A 20,383-nucleotide genomic window follows, 5' to 3' on the forward strand; every position below is an offset into this window, starting at 1 on the left:
CTGTGCTGACTAGTGGCTGAATTGGTGAGCATTGTGCCTCAGGCTGCTGCCAGAGGGAACTCCTCGGGTGCTGGGGTTCCCCACAGCCCCCTGCCTGACTTCCAGGGCCCTTGCCTGCAGTTATACCAAGCACCAGGTGCTCAGACACCAGGGCCACTGAGTGTTCCCTGTCTCAGGGCCAGGGGGCAGCACCCAGACAGCCTAGATATGATTTTCTAAGACAGCATGACCTCAGAGAGGAGCTGAGACACAGTGTCTTTCCATCATAAAAGCCACATCTCCCTCTTCCCTAATTAACAAAATTATTGCACATTAATCCCAAAGGCAAGTGAAGTTGTCTGGGGCCAGGGCAGTGTGCCCAGGCAGAGTGCCGGGTCCTGACATTGTTGGTAACAATAACACCCTGATCCTCTGCCTCATTGCCTTCTGATTGGACATTTACTGGTTATTAAATGAGCTCATCTTCTCAAGAGCCAGGCACCTGGTGTGTCCACCAGGAGGAATTAGATAGTTGTCTTCTGTCTGTCTCACAACCATCTTGGGGTCACCGCTCCTCCCCTACAGTTAAATGGTCATGGACCCTCAGCCTCCTCCTTCCCATCTACTTAGCAAGTGGGCAGGAGAGTTGCATGTTGTCATCTGGGATACTTCCTATAACTTCCTTCCTTCAGGCAGACATTGGTTCTGCACACTTCAAAGACAGCCCAGCTCTGCTCAGGACATCAGACCAGGGCAAGACTCACAGTGGGTCTACCCTCCAGGCCCAGGCCTGTGCTCTTCAGGGGGTAGGGTGTATGTCCCTGTGACAGTCTGCCCCTGAGTCGCTAGCACACCGCTTAGTACAGGCACAGTGGTGCTGAGATACCTGCTGCTCTCCACACACATTTGTGGATGGGAGGAGAGAGCTAAAAGCTGCTGTGGTTGTAGCAGAGCGAGCAGAGCCAGTCCTGGGGATACAGATGCTGTTCTGTGGCTCACTTCTGCAGTCCCAGCATAGGGACTGTTTAGGGAGAGATATATGTGCTCCAGATTCATACTGACTTTCTTGTCGTGGTAACTATTTCGATATGGCAGCTGTCAACAGGATTTCCCTGGCAGTGGGTGTCATATGTGGTATAGAAGTGACCTTCCTTCAGAACCCTGAAGATGGGCCAGGGCTGGGGGAGGGGTGACTGATCTTTTTGTCCCCCCTTCCCAATGAAGCCATGTTGAATAAATCCCCTTTTTCTGATTTTCACTTTTGAAAAGTACACAGAACTGCATGGATAATAATCAGAAGCATAGCATCTGTATGAGGGTTTTAACAGATTGCTTAGTGGGGTGCTAACCTCCCCACAGATCCTATGCTTACTCTCCTAGCCTCCATCACCCCTGCCCCGCCCATAAAACAAGGGTGCTGGCTATGGGGATGCTCCAGTTACCTACTGTCCTCTGCCCCAACTGCATCCTGAATTCCTTCTAGGAGGGGGTGGTTTTGGGGGCATCTTGGGCCTTGGAAGTGATGGGCCAGCTGACTGTGGTCCCTCCCCCAAACTAACCCAATGATCCCCAGTTTTCTACAACCTATAGAAGCCTATAGATATATGGCACTGGTGCTGAGTACCCCCTTTCCAAGAAATTAGGCCAGAGGAAATTGAAGGTCTGGCTGAATGGGCCCTTGGGCCTCCTGCTGCTGTCCTCACTGCCAGTGTCCTGCCTCACAGCTACCACTCCAGCATCTCTAATTGCAGAACCACTCTGCTAGGATATTTCAAACCATCCTGAAAAGAAGCTGTTTTAAAAGAGTCTGCCAGTCATGTGACTTTAAAAATATATATTTTTTTTTAAAAAAAAAAAGCCATTTTCATGTTTTCCTGAGACTTAATAATGGCTTTCTCTGGACCCATAGTGAGGGCTCTTCCATTAAGGACCAACATGATGTAGAATTCAGTCATATGGAGAGAGATTTGAATCTACCATCCCTGTAAAGCCCAAAGGGTTGGGAGGGAGGGAGGGAGGGAGGGAGGGAGGGAGGGAGGGAGGGAGGGAGGGAGGGAAGGAGTTATTCCAGAAGTTCCTTCTGGTCTATAAGGCCTACCAGGCAGAGGCAGAAGGGGGCCTACCCAAGTGACTTCAGGAGGACATCAGAGCTTGGGGATTAGAGCTTGGGCACATCAGAGACCCATTAGTGCCAGAGATACTGGGGAATAGCAAGCTCCTGCTCACAGGAAGATGCAAGAACAGGCGGCCACCTGCTGAGGAGAGAGCAGGGACGGAACCCCTGTCTGCTGTTTCTGTGGCTGATTGACTCTCAAGCACACAAAACTAAGAGGTTTGTTTGCTCCTGAGTTAGTTTGTTGCTGGAAGGCCTAGGCCCCAGAAGGCTCATTCCTTCAAGTGATGCATTTGACATGGCAAAGGAACCCCATGGGACAGCACCCTCCTGACCTCAGATGTCACTTGTGAACAGAGGCCTGCCACCTGTGTGGGGCAGCAGGGGTCTTTCATGAGGGGCACCAGGAACTTTTCTCCTGGTATTTGCAGCACTAAGTAACAAAGAATGTCAGGGGTATATGCTAAGTGCACCCCACCCTCTGCCCCAAGCCAACACCTCCTCCTCCTTCCTGCCTTGCATACCATATGCAAGGTCTGACTAGAGGCTGCCTACAAGGTTGTATTTATTATTATTATTATTATTATTTATTATTTATTATTATTATTATTAAACTTGGAGGAGAGAAGGAGGAGGCAGCCCTTGTTTGGGTCCTGATATTCAAGTGGGGCTAGGGGTTGTAGTGTGGTGTGAAGGGCGGAGGCCAGAGAGATGAGAGAAAATTACCTTTAATGTCACCCCAGCTCTGGAGAAAGGCCACAGTTGGCCTCAGTCAGTTCTAGAGCTCTCTCCTCAGCCCGCTGCTGACCTTTGGCAGAAGTCCCTCTCTGCAGTGTGACAGAGCTCTGGCAGCTGGCCGATGGCATTTCTCTGATGTCCTTTGTCTCTGCAGCCTCCCTGCTGCTGCCCTTCAGCCCAGGTCCCCAGAGCAGAACTTGAGCTGCCCTTGCTGTTCTGGAGGCTGAGCCGCCTCATAAACGCTCTCTCCTCACCAGGCAGCTGGAGGCCACCCAGGGATGGCAGCAGAAGCCATGTGCTAGGGAGAGAGCTGCAGGCAAACACACTGGGGCAGCTGCCGCTCTGCGTCTGCAGTGGGCACGAGGTTGTCAGGAAGGCCTTTGCATGGACTGGGTTAAAACAGTTTAAATAGACTCAAGCTGCAAAGCCAGCCCGACTCTGTTCTGAAAGAAGATAGGGCTACCTGACCTCCCAGGTTCCTTCTCCAGGGAGCCCAGGGGCAGGGTGCAAGCCCCTCCTGGGGTTTGCTCTGGTGGGTGGGGACAGAAGAGTAGAGACAGACGGCTGGACGGCTGGACGGCTAGACAGGGGCTACCTGGCTCAGAGCCAGACTGATGTAGCCATCCTGGATACACGCATTTGCCCATCTTCTGCTCTGAGTAAACAAAGGAAGCAGAAGACAGCCTGTGGAAACCAGGCCACAGATGCTGGGACCCAGACAGAGAAACCAAGGACAGCCCCCCCCACACACACACACACCTACAGGCGCTGCTTCAGTTCTTCTGCAGGAGTCAGTGGGAAGCAGGGTGGGCTGGTAGCAGTCCCCTGGGCCACATCCCAAAGTGCTCATGCCCAGAACAGACAGATCTTCTAATGCTTCAGAGGAGGAAGGCGGCTGTGGAGCGGCTCAGGCCCACCCAAGGCTCTGCCTTCCAGGGCCACTACCCACCATCCTGACAAAACCACTGCTCCCTGTGGGCTTCTGAGAGTGGAACTAGTGCACTGTCAGACTCTGACTTAAGGAAACGTTTGCTAAAATACCCCTGGCTTACTCTCTTCGTTCTGGTCTGCGCTGTGCAGCTCCTCTCCGTCCAGTTGCCACGAGTTCAGAGCCAGCCTGGGCCTGTCCCATCAGGCCTGTGTCTCTGAGCCCAGCTCTCTCTGGAGCCGACAGCCCCACACTGGAGCTGACCGTCACAGCCACGCAAAGCCCAGGCCATACTCACTCAATGCTTAGGCCATATTTTTGAATCCAAGATTTTTCAGGGCTTGCTGACATGATGGGGTTCACCCATAGCAGCGCTCAGTGAGGAAGGGGGGCTGGAGAGCGTTTCCTGCAGTTAGGTAAAACCTCTCACACAGTTCAGTTCAGCAAGCTCTGAGAACTCATACAAGCTGCCGGCCCTAGGCGTTGGTCCGCCTCTGGTTTCTGAAGACACCAAACATCATCGCCTTGAGCCACTTGCCCTAACACTGCTCCCTGCAGGGTTGCAGTGATGGCCTTTCTGACCTAGAAGTGGGAACAAAGCTGTTAAAAGTCCAGTGAGTGGCAGCCGGAGACAGCGCGGGTAATGACAGGGAGCAAGAGCCATCCATGCCCTGTCTGCAGAGTGCCCAGCACTCACTCCCCAGATGCCATGGGCAAAGTACAGCCAGCTGGAGCCAGGACACCTGGCCCCAACTACAGCTCAGCACGAGTTTTAGCAATGGCTTCTTTGAGAAGGATGCTCTTTCATGGATATCACCTCCCCGTGCCAGTACCCCTGGGACAAGCACAGATGTGGCATGCCTTGAGCTCAGTAAATGGGAGCACCATGGCCATGTCCAAGATTCCCAGAGGAGCTTTGGCCTTGAAGGCTTCTGACTCATGAACCGCACCTTCCCGAGGTTCCTGTTCACTCCCTAGCATGTGGCAAGGTGTTGAGTCTAGGGCAGCAATTACCACAACAAAAAGGCAGACGCTAATTGCCCTCAAACTAGCCAAGTCCATTTCATCTCACTTGAAATAACAGGTTTAATTTAATCCTTTATTTCTAATTTGGTGCATCACCAAGATCTTATTTGTATAAAACACCTGATTAGAATAATTACAAGCCTGGGAAGCTGACTGCATTTGTGTCTGGTGAAATGAACTAGCAAGGAGCCCCTGCTTCTTTGTATTCTGCAAGAATGAGGGGACCCAAGGTAAGGGCACACGAGAGGGGGAGGTGCTCGGCCTGTGGCACAGCTCTGTAGTGGTATCCACCCTGGTGGCAGCTGAGGAGGATGGGGTCGAGCCAGCACCTAGCACCCAAGGGCATGGTGACGCTAGCCCTTGTTGCTACTCTTTAAGACAGGCCTGAATTGCACCCACCTGTGTGTGTTGCACAAGTCTGACATCACCCCATAGGCTGTGTCCACTATGAGTCTAGGGTCATGGAGTTTGTCATCAGCTTCCCTCTCTCTTGCTTGTTGGAGGGCTGAGGCCAGAGCTCTTGACCTACTTGAGGGGAGCAGTGGATCTTGGGAAACCAAATAACTCTACTCAAATGGTTCCAGCAGTGGCAACAGCACTGTCATCATGCCATGACCCAATGGTTTGTGTTCCCAAATGAAAGACACACACACACACACACACACACGCACACGCACACGCACACACGCACACGCAGCTTTATATTTTAATATGCCTTAAACAGCTCAATGGCCGGGCAGTGGTGGTGCACACCTTTAATCCCAGCACTTGGGAGACAGAGGCAGGAGGATTTCAGAGTTCAAGGCTAGCCTGGTCTACAAAGTCAGTTCCAGGACAGCCAGGGCTACACAGAGAAACCCTGTCTCAGAAAAAAACAAAAAAAACAAAAACCAAAAAACCAGCTCAATGGCTGGGCCACTGCCAAGCATCCACAAGGCTAGCACCTCCCCGCTGATATTTCTGAGTGGCCTCTGGGGCTGAGTTTCCCAGCGCCTGGGGCTGTCCAGCACACCTCAAGCGTGCCTCCTACGCCAGGCATAGTGGCCCTCCCTCTTCCTTGTCTTTCTTCAGTCCCTTGCCCAGGAATCCTAGAGCCCCACCTCTGTTTCCCTGCCCTGTTACCAATCAAAACCAACTGGGGGCACAGTCCCTCTCGTGCAATTTTGGGGACCAAATTAACATAATACATGCAGCATTAGGCCAGATCCACTCCAGTTGGGATTGTATTGAGCAATGTCAGGCCGCGCCATAATCTTGGGCAGGAAAACTATCCACCATAAAGATGAGCTTCCCCATGCACATGGAGAGTCAGGGTAAGTACAGGGACTGACCAATGATTGTCTCGTCATCCTTCAAGGAAAGGTGATCAGGAAATATTTAAAAGCAGATGGTAGAGAGGAAAGACTTTAATCCTACCTGTTAAAATATGACTGAGAGTTGGGAAACTAAAACAGCGAGCGTGATGCCGAGACAGAGGGTACCTGGGTGGCTCACTGGAGCATGGTAGGTGGCCCCGGCTTCTGGACACTGTCTGCTGTAAGGCAGAGCCAGCACCCCACGGAGCGAGCGAAGGGCAAGCACCATTAGCCATTCTGTGTCTTGCACGGCAGCAGGAATCTAGGCCTGCCTGCTACGGCAAAATGAGCTACTTAAAGCAGGACAAGTCACAAGACACAGTGAAAGATTGTGGGTCCTGTAAGGGTGTTAACTCTGTAAGCTAGAGAGTGACACCACCCACCCCAGATTTAGAGCCATTCGTGAATTTCATCTAAAAACTGAGAACTTAGCATGGCTCCACGGTCAAGATGGCCTGCTGCCCCTGCAGAGGAGCCAGGGTCAGTCTCCAGCATCTGTCTGCATGGCAGCTCAAACGCACTTCAGTTTTAGTTCCAGGGGACTCTAAGCCTCTGCCCTCTGTGGGCTCCAAAACACACATGTGCATATAACCACACACGGGAGCACACACATATACACAAAAATAATTAACTAATAAATGGCAGGGTGGGGCAGAGGATCTTGATTCAGAGAGAACTCAAAGATGACAGTGGTAGCAGATAGTCTTCTAAAGGGTCCAAAGGAAAGGGGGGTCTGCTAGCCTTGGTTGCCACAGAAGTGCAGACCTCAGCAGAGAGGACCATGAGTCCTTATCTTAGCACAAAGACAACAGAGATGTGGGGGGAGGAGACTGCCAGAGCAGCAGACCCTCACAGGGAAGCCTGCAGCAGTCTAAAAGGAGTCAGGGCCTCTAACAATGACTGCCACTTTGGAGACATTTACCCTAAAGAGAGACTCTCCAAATAACTGAAGGCCACTGTGAGGACTGGGGACCCCAGACGGCCCAGCTTCCCCCTCCACCCAGATCAGTGCTCCATGTCTGTTTATGAACCAACAGTAAGTGTTTCTCAATAAGTTCATCTCACTAGAGGCTGCTGGAGCTATAAAACATTAACAGTCCAGTAAAGAGTGGCTACACTTGACTTTAAAAGGCAGAAGAAGGGGGATTGTCACAAACTACAGGTCAGAGTGGTCTACAAAGTGAAATCCCATTCAAAGGACAGAGTAACACTGTCTGGAAAGATGGCTGTGAATGTGTGACATTCGAGAGTAGAGGTTGGCCATGACCTCGGTGTCACCATACAAAGGAAAGGCTAGTTACCTAAGAGTGTGGCCATTAGATGAAAACGCACTTACTGACCTGCACAACTGGGAGACGTGTCTGTGGTCAAATATTTGGGGATCAACACAGACACCCTTACTAAAGTGGAAAGGTGACTTCTGTGTGCAGCTGAGCTGGACTGAGCACCGTACATTAGCATGAGGCACTTGACTAAGGCAAGAGACTAGGAACCTTTTTTTAAAATGTCTTATCCAGTGATGCCACAGATGATAAATGCCCTCCCATACAGGTTGGTGTTGGCTAGGACAGAACAGGTCAGCCACACTGAGCCACGATGGACCTTTCCAATTGGTTGATTCTTGAGACATTTTCAGATAAAGCATATAAAACTGCCTTTCATTTGGGTTTATTTGGGTTTATTTGGGTTTTTTGTTTGTTTGTTTTGTTTTTGTTTTTTTAAGACAGAGTTTCTCTGTGTAGCCCCTGGCTGTCCTGGAACTCACTCTGTAGACCAGGCTGGCCTCGAACTCAGAAATCCACCTGCCTCTGCCTCCCAAGTGCTGGGATTAAAGGCGTGCACCACCACTGCCCAGCCCTTTCATTTGGTTTTTGAGTTGGGGGTGCTGTCGTTGTTATTCTGGTTTGGTTTGGTTTTGGAGGGGTTGCTTGCTTTGTTTCTGAGGCAGGGTCTCACTGTAGCCCAGGATACCTCACGCTTGCTACTTCCTGAGTGCAGTGAGCCTTGCATCTGGCTACAGGTACCCCATTTGTAGGTGAAAGGTAAATAAATGGATTTCAAACAGTGTCTTAAACTGTTGCTCCTAAGCTCAGGAGTTGGCGAGAACTTGTGTGCCTAACAGGAGATACATCCCCACGTCTTGGGTCCCTGCTCAGGGCCCAGGTCAGGTAGGATCTGGCGCTCCTTGAACGTCTGACTGACTGTCTCCACAGGCCCTGGTCCTTCACCAGCTGGGCCGCTACAGTCTAGCTGAGAAGATTCTCCGGGATGCAGTGCAGGTGAATTCGACAGCCCATGAGGTCTGGAACGGGCTGGGCGAGGTCCTTCAAGCTCAGGGCAACGATGCAGCGGCCACCGAGTGCTTCCTGACAGCCTTGGAGCTGGAGGCCAGCAGCCCCGCTGTGCCCTTCACTGTCATCCCCCGTGTGCTCTGAGCGGGCCACCCGCCTCTCCTGCCACACCGGCTGGGATGCTCCGCGCGGGCTGCCAGGGCCATCCTGCCACCCAGGGGACACATCTGCAGTACCGAGGCCCTGGATGGATTCATAACCAGACCAACCCAGAATCATTGCTCTCCACACCCGCATTCATTCATTCTTGTTTTTGCCAGACCCAGGATCGTTCTCTGAACCTACTGATGTTCCCCTGGACTGTGTGCCATATTCAGTTAGTCGACACCTGAGTTTTAAGTAAAATGATCACGGATTTAATCAGCGAATGTAGAAGAAGATATTCCAGGTTAAAATTCAGTGGCAGAACAGATTATTTTTATCAGTGCTGTAATGAAAGCAACTGCCCTGCCCTCTGACCTCTCCGCCACCTCTCCTGCCCCTCCCTCAGCCCAAACCAAATGTGAATTTTCTGTTTCCCGCCTCAGTACTCGTCCATGCCAGGACACCAGCTGACAACGTCTCGGTCTCACTGTCAACAGTTGTACCATGTGGTGAATTACTGTCCTCCTCCTTAGAACAAAGCCCGAGTCTAAGAATATTTATATTTTACCAATATATGGCTGTTACAAGAGAAGGAAATATGAGTTATTTAAGTTTAACTTTTTTATGTGAATTCAGAGTTTATTTATCGATGGAAATATGTACAAAGAAGCTTCAAATGGAATATTTACCGACATTCCTTATACATGACAGACACTTGGCTAAACAGGAAGATGATGTTAATAAAAAAATGATTTTTAAATGGAGCCCTTGGCTTTTGTCTTTCACAAAGCTGGCAGACCAGAGAACAACCATTGGCCCATCTGTGAGGTGTAGACGCTCCCACTCCGGGCCTGCTCTGAACAGTCTGCCTGGGCATGGGGAGGGTCCTACCTCAGCTGTGTGGGCAGCTGCTATAGAGAGCCTCAGGCCTGGGCTGGCTCCTTGCTCCAAGTCTGAGCTGCGTGAGTTCTTTTCTCCTTCTTGGCCTCTAGCACCTCACTCTCATTCATTCATTCATTCATTCATTCATTCATTCATCCATTCATTCATGGGTGAGGAGATGTGGGGTCAAGACACTCACCTGGGGAAACTACCTGGCAGAAAAGGGCATTGAGATGCAGCCTTTGCCAGATGTCAGGTGTGCCCTGTGCAGAGAGGCTTTGGGCACTGGGCCATGTGTGAGATGACATAATTGCAGTAATGCTGACTGTGACATGGTAGAGGGTCATGATAAAGTCAGGTCATGGACGTAGTGAGGGGCCACACCACCATCTCACAGAGGGTAGTCCAGGATCCCTTATAAAACAGCACACGCTGGAGAAAACTGGGTGGATCCCTACGAGAGGGGCACCCCCCCCAAAGAGGTAAGACCGGCTGGAGTAAAGGTCAGAGCCCAGAGAGCATCCCACCCTAAGAGCCCCAGCACAGCCACACTAGGGTGGAGTTGGTGGCACACTGGCTGAAGGCCTGGGGCGGTAGAAGGGACTTTCTAAAAGAAGCTAGCCATGTGGTCGCCACCTCTCCTTGGTGCACTTCACGGTAGAAGCGCTCCAGCACCAGCCATTTTAAAGATCTCAGCCAGCTCCATCCATGCCCCGCCCCCAGCCACCTCTCAAAGCCAGAGAGGTAGAGGGAGGGATCTTGTAGTGAGGTAAATAGCAGCCTAGAGCATTGTGCCAGGTGACCATGATCCCCGGATAGCTATTCCTACCTCTGCTTACATGTTCCCCTCTTCCCAGTCTTCTTTTCTGTCTTCTGCCCATTCCAAAAGTGTCCACACACTGGGCCCCAGACCCTAAGAACTGGCTGCAGTTCTGTCTGGGAAAACCAGCAGTTGACAGGATGCACAGGGCCTCCGAGACCCCCCCCCTCTCTGGTGTGTGTGTGTGTGTGTGTGTGTGTGTGTGTGTGTGTGTGTGTGTCTGAGGAGGCAGCCTCTCCACATTGCCTCTGCTTTTGCCAACTTTGCTGCCCCACTGGTCACTCATTTCCTGCTATTCCCACCCACACATCACCATCACCAGGGAGAACCAGGAAAAGGATATCCTGCAGACGTCTCATGCAGACACAGGAGCTTCAAATAACCCAGGCTGTGGCCTGCTCTGTAAGGTCTTGCCCTGGGAAACTCCCACCAGCCCTGTACCTCCCAGGTGACCCTGGATCTGCCCCTTTCGGAGCATACTGCCAACTGGGGACAGTTGCCCATGCTCCCAGCACGCTGCTGAGTTAAGATTCGAGTCAGCAGGCAGCTCTTAGGGTTGTGGGGTACCAGGCTTGGGACACGGAGGATGCAATTGTTTCACAGGGCTTCCATCCAGAGCTTCGGTGCCAGACCTGCCAGCAGGACTCCTCCTAGACACAGACTGGGATTGGAGGTAAGGTGTGGTAAGAGGGTGGCAGGCACCTTTTGCAGGTCTGCCCCCACCACCACCACCCCCATGAGCTCCAGCTGGCCCTCTGGCTATCTACAGCCTCCACAGTGGTTCCCCATTCCCTGTCTGCCATTTGACCCCTGGCATTCCCTGAGAACAATAGGGTTCTCTAGTGACCACCTGGCAGTGGGTCATACAGATCTGGCTAGAGTCCCAGCTATGATCATCTTTGCTACTTTTAATAGAGAAGGAACATCAATCTTAAATCTCCCAGATGAAGACAGTGACTTCCCTCAGGACTGCTGGGCATATTCATAGACTAGTCCATTCACCCCGTGCTTGCCAGTCCAAGCTAGTCCTGTCAAAGGTTTCCTCCTTTACAAGGCTGAAGGTGAGTGTTCTCTGGAGTACTCCAAAGTCTCCTGCTAAACAGATGGATTCACGGGTGTGGAAAGCAAGACAAGCGTCCAGGCACTCATGGAGACAGGGGCTATGGTGTGGGACAATGTGAAGATGTAGAATGTGTTTGGCACAGAACCTGGCCCAGCCTGCCCACCAGTCTCCCCAGAGAGAGCGTGTGTGGGCTCTGAGTGCTGCTGAGGTCTAAAGAATGATGTGAAGCTCAAACCACAGCTGCCTGAGGCAGAGCCCTGAGGGCCAAACCTCGGCCTATGGGATGCAGTCAGCTGGGCTAGAGTTTTAACCCAAGCCTGGCCCCCAGATCTGAGGACCCTTGGATGGATCAGTAGACCTCAGCTTCTTCAGATGCCAGATGGAGACATTGAATGACTGCTAAGAGTTAGAGTGAATGTCAAACCCAAGCCTGTGACGGGGCCTCACAGAAGATTCTCTTACAGTGGTGCCTGTCACACAGCCACCTGCCTGCCCACGGATCGAGCCTGGTGCACACATACCCATACCCACACAGCTCCACAGCGCACACAAGGAAAGAGGGTCTGAGATGGGTCTCAGCGCCACCCTCATCCTGCTGACTCTCAGAGGTATGACTGCCGGAAGATGGAGCTCCCCCAAGTCTTCCTGGCATGAGCAGTGAGGCCTTCCTCATGCAGCCATTGCACCTGGAGCATCCTGGATCACAGACAGACCCAGAGGCCTGGGCTGGAGAGCAGGGTATCTGAGCTGGGGGCTGGGAAGACACACAGAATGCAGGGTGTGAATGGATGGCTACTGGAGACAGCTGACAGCAGAGAGGACTCAGGGATTTCTGGGGGTGCTTTACCTCAGGTAGTCAAGGGCTTAAAGGCCTGCCTAGCTTCAAATCACAGCGAAGACCCACCCTGGGATGAGACCCACCCTAGATGAGAAGACATAATCAACCTGAGGCCCCTCTGGTGTTACACACGGTTGTCTGAATGTAACTAGTGTCAACCTTACCACTAAAAACCAATGGCAAGATGGCCCAGTGCAGGGCTGACGACTTGAGTTTGATCCACAGAACCCACGTGGTAGGAGGAGAGACTTAACTCTTCCAAGTTGCCCTCGAGCCTCCACATGCACACAAAGGCAGATGTGCCCACACACACAAGTAAGCAGATAAGTAGATAGACACAGAGATAGAAAGAAAGAAAGAAAGAAAGAAAGAAAGAAAGAAAGAAAGAAAGAAAGAAAGAAAGAAAGAAAGAAAGAAAGAAAGAAAGAAAGACAGGAAGGAAGGAAGGAAGGAAGGAAGGAAGGAAGGAAGGAAGGAAGGAAGGAAGGAAGGAAGGAAGGAAGATAGATAGGAATGAAGATAGGAAGATAGATAGGTAGATAGATAGATAGATAGATAGATAGATAGATAGATAGATAGATAGATAGATAGGAAGGAAGATAGATGATAGATAGATAGATAGATAGATAGATAGGAAGGAAGATAGATAGATAGATAGATAGATAGATAGATAGATAGATAGATAAATGATAGATGATAGATAGATAGATAGATAGATAGAAAGAATAGATGATAGATAGATAGATGATAGATAGATGATTGATAGATAGATAGATAGACAGACAGACAGACAGACAGACAGACAGATAGATAGATAGATAGATAGATAGATAGATAGATAGGAAGGAAGGAAGATAGATAGATGATAGATAGATCGATGGATCGATAGATGATAGGTATGATTTTTTTTTAAATAAAAATAAATAGTGAGTAGAGCTCAGACCAGCCATATTTTAAGCAGTATTTTCAAATTCTCTGGCTCTCAACTCTTAGAGAGATTTCACAATTTTCACCCCAGTGATTTTTAAAGTCTCCCTTATGTCTGGCCGCTCCCATCTGCATGAAGCAGACAGGCTCCTGAGTAGGGACAAAGCTGGTGGTGGTTTGAGCAGAGTGTCTCCCAAGGTCCCTGGTGTTCAAAGGCTTGGTCTGTGGCACGGGGTGCCACCGTGGAAGGTGGTAGAACCTTTGGAGGAGAGGCCTCAGGCCAGCAGAGGTGTGCCCAGGAGAAGTCCTTCTGGTGGTTCTCGTAATTCTCACGAGGCTTGTTACAAAAACCTCCAGTTTGGCCTCACCCAGCATTCTCCTCTTCCTGTTAGGGGCGTGCTCCATCTGTGTTCCTACTGCTGTGATGAGATCCTCATTGGACCTGAGCCAATTCAGGCACCATGACCATGAATTACCAAAAGTGTGAGCAAAATAAACCTGTTTCTGTTCTTGAGTTAGCTGGCCGCCAGGGTTTCCTGATAGCCACTCTGAACCACTCTGCCGGCCACTTTGCTTTAATGGTGCAGTTTCTCTTTGATGACAATAAAACGCATGCCCACCATATCACCATCCCTTTCACCCCTGGAACCACATGCTACAAAGCTGAGTCGGTGCCTTGAAAATGTACACATTCATTACCTCGCAGCTCTGCAAAAGTCTGAAGTTGGTTCTATGGAGCAAAAACCAAGGAGAAGGCAAGATGGATTCCATCTGAGTGTCACGGGGAAAAGCCACCCCTCGAAGTGTCCCAGGCTCCGGGCTGCCCCCATCACATGCCTCCTTTCCTCTCCAGAGCCTGAAGTGGCGTGGCTCCTGCATTTGCAAAGTCTCCAGTTGCAGAAGCTGCAAGACCCAAGGTGTGGTTGAAGAAGCATCTGGAGAGCACCTCCCGGCTCTGTCATCCCATGATGGAGGAGAAAGGGGGGGGAGATGAAAGAGAAGCCCACTCATCTCTAAGAACTCACTCCCATCACACTACCATCAACACACGAGTGAGGAGTGCCCACAGCGGATCATCTTTTAAAGGCCCTGCCTCTTACCTCATGATGTTAGATTTCTAACACATACTTTAGAGGGCACATGCAAGCATAGCACCCCCAAACTGCTCCTCCTTGTCACTATTGACTACAGACACCTCAAACCCTCTGGGTGCATTTAATACACGTCTCCCACCCACAGGTTTCTGAGTACAAACTTCCCAATGCCAACTCACTAGCATTGGAATGTGTGTTTCTGATTAGAATTCCCTATCTGTCATCCATGCACGCCAGGATGGCCTCGAATGAATTAAACACAATATAAGAGGTAGCACAGGGCCCTCGCCATATTACAGAGGGAAAACCTGAGACTTGGGGCCAGGAGGTGACTCCTCGAACAGCCTGCATTGCATCCAGAATGCACCTGACCATGTGACCCATTCATGACCTACCTGTGGAAGCAGAGCAAACACTATCAGCAACAACCATGTGATGAAATACCCAACACTGCTGGTCGTGGAGGAAGTGTACATCTAAGCTACAGTTCACTGCTGCTTCACTCCCCTCACCCCACCCCCAGGATGTCAGTTTGTACTGCTAAAGGTGTGTGCTGACAAGTGTGGTTCCCTGAGATCCCTGAGTTTAATTCCTGGACCCCTTGTGGTAGGAGAAAACCAACATCCACAAGTTGTCTCTGACCTCCACATGCATGTTGTGGGCACATACAAACGCATGCACATAAAAGTACAATAAACAAATAATTTAATTTAAAAGAAAAAAAGATAGACAGTTGCAAGTATTGGTGGAAAGGAGCGCTGAAATTGGATGGGAAATAGTGCCACCATTTTAGAAAATATTTGGGTGGTTTGTTAAAAACCCAATGGGTGGTGGTGGCATCGGCAGTGTATGCTTTTAATCCCAGCACTCAAGAGACAAAGGCAGGTGTATCTCTGTGAGTTTGAGGCCAGCCTAGTCTACAATGTGGGTTCCAGGACAGCCAGGGCTCCACAGAGAAACCCTGTCTCAAAAAGAAAAAATAAGGGGCTGGAGAGATGGGTCAGCAGGTAAGAGTACTGACTGCTCTTCTGAAGGTCCTGAGTTCAAATCCTATCAACTACATGATGGCTCACAACCATCCATAACAAGATCTGATATCCTCTTCTGGAGTGTTTGAAGACAGCTACAGTGTACTTACATATAAATAAATAAATCTTTAAAAAAATAAAGTAAAATAAAAAACAACTTAAATCCAAGGACCCAAGAATTCCTTCATTGTTTACCCCACAGAAAAGGAAATATATGCCCATCCAAAACCTGATACCCAAACCTCCAACAATTCTGTGTGTAACATCCCCAAATAGAAACACTGTGCATGTCTGCCCGCAGATGACAGGTAACCACTTTTGCTGTGCCTTTGGAATGAGATGACATTGGTGATAAAGGGGTGAATAATAGTTACATGCAAACAAATAGCCAAATCCCAAGATGCTGCTGCCAGTTAGAGACGCCATTCAGCTCGAGCATGCTGTGTGGTCCCACAGTGAATCCCAGACTCCAGGAACTAGGAGCCAATTTAGCGTCACTGAGAGCATAGCCAGGGTGGCCAGAGCAGCGAGGCAGTTCGCACAGAAGGGAACGGAAACTTTGGGGGTGATGGGTAGACTGAGTGTCATAAGCATGGTGATAACTTCATAGCAGTAGATACATATCCACACAGGTGTCACTGGACACTACAAAGATGGACAGATTCTCTGATACAGTTATATCTTTTAAAGTTAAAGATTCAGTTTCAATTCTGTATATGCATGTGCCTATATGTAGGTATGTGCACATGAGTGCAGGTACCTTCAGTGGCCAGAAGAGGGCACTGGATCCTTTGGAGCCGCAGTTACTGGTGGTTGTGAGTCACCTGAAGTGGGCGCTTAAAACCAAAGCACAGTTCTCTCACAGAACAGTAAGTGCTCCTAACCACTGAATTAATCTCTCTAGCCCCAAAGGTCATATTTTAAAACAATAAGGACTGACATGGAGATGAGGCTAAAGACAGTTCTCCAACCCTGACTTGAAATATGGAGTGATCCCCACATACCTTATACCCCCAAGAACTTAGGTCAGTAGTAGGACTTCTGTGAACCAGAACTCCTGAGCCCAGAAACTCCACGCTGGCTAGTCACAGGCGAGTTACTTGCTGGGCTCTTATGATGACAGGTCTACATGAGACTCCTCCCAAGGACGCAAACCATTTTGGGGAGGGTGTGGGAATCTCCGATTTTCCCCTCTATAAAAGAAAACACATGATGCTACATGCACTTGGGATTTTCAACACAATTGGCTAAAAATAGCCTGGGCCACCACAGCCTGATTCCTTTTTAGGAAGGGTTCCAGCAACCCAGCCTGTTCTAGCAGCCGGCTCAGGAAGTAAAGGCTCGGCCGGATGGTGCTTGGGTCAGGGGCCAAGGACGAGCCCATGGGGACCCTTTGCTTGTTCTGGCCACCCCAGTCTCCTAGCTTACTGAAAACCAGGCTGCCAGAAGCACCCTGGGCACCAGCCGCCCTCCCATCCTCTTCTCTCACAGGTCCCATGGTCCCATGCATTGATGCCCAACACCTAGGATGCCCTGCATTGTTTCTCACTACCTCAGTTTCCCCATCTGGAAGGGAGTCAACATTCCTTGTCCTATTGTCCCCAGAACTGGCACCATGCCAGCCAGGCAGTGGAGGTGGGCAAACCTTGAAATAGGTGAAGGGTAGTATCCACATAAGGACCATGGAAGTTACTGGTGACTCCCCTGGGATAAAGGGACATTCCTAATGAAGGATTGAGAGGCTCTTCCCTCACAGTCAAGCACAATGCTGTCCGGCCCAAGGCGCAAGCCTTCGACCAGGAGATAAATAGGCGGCAGCTTACAGGTCTGTTCCTTTGCCCACGCCTCTGTAGACACGCCCCAGCCTTGGGGAGCATGGCAGATCAGGGGAGCAAAGGCTAGGCCTTGCCAAATGTCATAGGTTCTGATCTTAGCAGAGAGGCTCTGCCAGCCCAGAGTGAAGACCTTCATCTGCTCTTTCATCGACCCCCTCAGCCACCAGGTTGTCCTGACAGAGGCCTGGACGGTGATGCTTAGGCATGAGTGTTAAGGTGCCTTCCCTGAGCACCTGCAGTGTCTATCTGATGCTTTTCCGATCCTGAAGGCCATGCCAGACAGGTGGTAGAGGTAGGCAAACCCTCTGAGGTGTTCATCTCTGAGAGTCCATAGCCCCAAAGAGAAAATTCCAAGAACTTAAATTTCAAAATGATCTAGAAGCTTCAAATTCTCAAAATCTGGCCCCAGCTACCTGCTCTGTCTCTTGCAGTCTAGCCCCCAACTCAAGCGGCTGGCAGGAACCCTCTGCCTCTCAGGGGAAGCAGGAGAGAGAAACTGGCCTTGTGGGCTTGGGTTTTCTTTGGTCTGGAAGAGATGCAGACACACCTACAAGAATGACCTTGGGCCTATCACCACAAAAAAAGCAGCCCCTGGTTTATCACAGCCACCTTCCACGCACTTACAGTCAGAGACACTAAGGCAAGTGACATCTCAGTCATGGTCCCTGCTTGATTTAATCCAACAGCCTGGGCCTTTCCTGTTTCAAAAATTCCCATTGCAGGGCCTGGAAAGAAGGTTCAGTCAATAAGGCTCTTGCTTCGTGAGTTCAATCCAGAGAACCGATGTAAAACAACAACTGGGTGTGGTGGCAAGAGTTTATAACCCCAGCTCCGAGGAAGCCAACCCAGTGGACTCCTGGCCTCCCAAGCCACCACCAGAAGAATCCCAGGCCCAGTGTACGACTCTGCCTCAAAAACCAAGATGGGCGCTCCTGAAGATCAATGCCTCAGGTGACCTCAAGCCTCCACATGTATGACACATACATGAACACGCATGAAAACATATAGACATATGCACAAGAATAGTCTCCAGTGGCAGCGTTGACACACTCAGACAAAGCGTCTCAGAAACTATCGGGGAGGTTGGAGTCCTGAGCGGGGCCTCTCAGGACCTTTCTGTGAGTAGAGCAGACATGTCAGGGCAGCGGGGGGAGTACCCTAGCCAGGCTCCGGGGTCTGGAACCAAAGGTCTGCTTGGGACAAGATTATTCAACTCTCAAGTCAGGGTGATGGCTACAACACACACGTGGCTCTGAGGGTGGGAACGCCCAAGCTTAAAGGCTGTGTTTTTATAGTTAATAATCTTTACTACAACCTCTTCCAAATTCACACACTAAAGCCCTCACACTCAACGCCTCAGGCTTCTACTGAGTGATTAAAAGACACTATGAGAGTCTGGTATCCCAGCACTTGGGAGTCAGGTAGAGCTCTGTGAGTTCAAGGCCAGCCTAGTCTACATAGTGAGTTCCAGGGCAACCAGGGCTACAGAGTATGACTCTGTCTCAAAACAAAAACAACAACAACAACATCACAAAAACAAAACAAAAAACAACAGAAACCAAAACCAAACAAACTAACAAATGTGAGCTCTGCTCTAAGAAGAGGTCTCTGGAAAAGAGCTTTGCTGCTGTTCCCAAGTTATGCTAACCCTGGGCCTAGAAACACACACACACACACACACACACACACACTCCCCCACTGGAGCAGGAAAGAAGGGGGCTGAGCTGTTCCCCCACCCCACCCCCCCAGCACTCCAGGAACCCGCCTCCTCTCAGCTGCTAGGCCTGCTGCCATGGGCTGCAGTTACCCTAGCAACCAACACGGGCTCGAAGCCTGAAGCTGAAGGCCTAGCTTTTCTCACACTCACACCACGGCGCCCACGCTGAGTGGGCTTCTCTGGTGATCCCTGGGGACAGGTTGAAGGGTTTTGCTCCACCCGGCCCTTCCCCACCCTTCCCCAAGAATATCCAGCCCAGTGGGGAAAGATCCCAAGGACAGGCACCAAGGTGGGCTTTCAGCGTCAGGCTCAAGAAGCCAGAGAAGGCCTGCAACTTGGGGGAGAGAGGAGGCCCCAGTTCATGGTGCAGACAGGACAGCTCAGCCCCACCACCACCACACCCAACCAGAACCAAGTGTCTTCAGGAAGCCGCTAGCCCAGCAGCCACCATCACACGGCTTCCAGACTGTGGTCTCTCCTGCCACAGCGTGTAGCCCATTTTTCTGACCATCTTTAGGCCCTGGTGCCTCTCAGATCACCTCTATGGGCCTCTGCATCATGAACACCCGTCCCCACACGTCCTCTGTGGGCACCAGTTTCTCCCCGGGCTCTCAGCCAGCAGACTCTGTTAACATGATGCCACCCTGCCTGCCATCCAACTAAATGCTGTGCCCACCGAACACCTGCCCGTGTGCCCAGCACAGCACACAAGAACCCAGCAGACAGTTCTCTGGTGCCCTTTCCCACCAGGCGCAGAGACTCTGCCAGCCTCTCTCTCTCTCTCTCTCTCATCCTAGCCATGACACAGGATCATCAGCACCAGATTCAAGCCATGACACCCGTGTGTCAGTCCTGACTTCGATGTGGAGCGTGTGGCCAAGGCCACCTCTGGGCTCCACCCGACTCCACTGTGGATAAGGGGGGAGAGTCCTGTAGAGTCTACTCCTGTAGAGTCAAATCAGATCAAGTCCCTCTGCTCCCCCATGCCCACCACACCCCCACACCTCACCTCATGCACCCCATGCCTCCCCACATGTCCCCACACTGCCCCATGTCCACCAAGTCTTCACCCCTCCCCTGTGCCTCCCCACATCCCAACCCCCTCCCTGCACTGCAAGAAGCACTGTGTTTGGTTCATAGCAGGCACGCAGTCAGGACGGTTGGATTCTAGTCCCCACACTCTCTCAAACCGGTTCCCATGTCCACTAGAGTTCCCACCCAGAGCATCAGTTTCATCAGCCAGGCAGTGAGGTGAGGCTTTCTGAGGATACTGAGCTTCTGTCATGTGACCTGCAGGTCAGCTATGACACAGGTACAGAGAACTCAGGAAGGGCCAATGGTACCTCGTTTCTCTGTTAGTCAAGTGTCTTATAGAGTGCAGGCTACAACACACACACACACCACACACACACACACACACACACACACACACACACACACACACACACGGCCCTGATAGGGTTCCCTCCCCAATGTCTGTTAGCTATAGGACACATCAGGAACCAGGGACTCCATGCCAGCCTCTATAGTGCCCAATCCAGCAAGGTTACGCCCCCCCCCCCCCCCCCCCGCCCCAAGGGGCAGGGTGTTTCTTCAGGCCACAGC

General features: G+C 50.9%; 1 protein-coding gene across 3 annotated transcripts in view; it reads left to right on the forward strand.

Moving 5' to 3' along the window:
* Positions 1 to 10,945, forward strand: part of Ttc7b (tetratricopeptide repeat domain 7B) — a 215,169-nt gene extending 204,224 nt beyond the window's left edge. For 2 of the 3 annotated variants that reach the window (XM_052185251.1, XM_052185250.1), the window contains one exon: positions 8,353 to 9,338. In XM_052185251.1, the coding sequence (XP_052041211.1) occupies positions 8,353 to 8,574 (222 nt within the window). In that variant the 3' untranslated portion in view covers positions 8,575 to 9,338. Of the gene's footprint in view, positions 1 to 8,352; positions 9,339 to 10,879 lie in introns of those variants that run through there. The other variant, XM_052185252.1, reaches the window with a different exon arrangement.
* Positions 10,946 to 20,383: the final 9,438 nt, after the last annotated feature.

Source organism: Apodemus sylvaticus, chromosome 6, assembly GCF_947179515.1.
Source record: "Apodemus sylvaticus chromosome 6, mApoSyl1.1, whole genome shotgun sequence".
NCBI lineage: Eukaryota > Metazoa > Chordata > Mammalia > Rodentia > Muridae > Apodemus > Apodemus sylvaticus.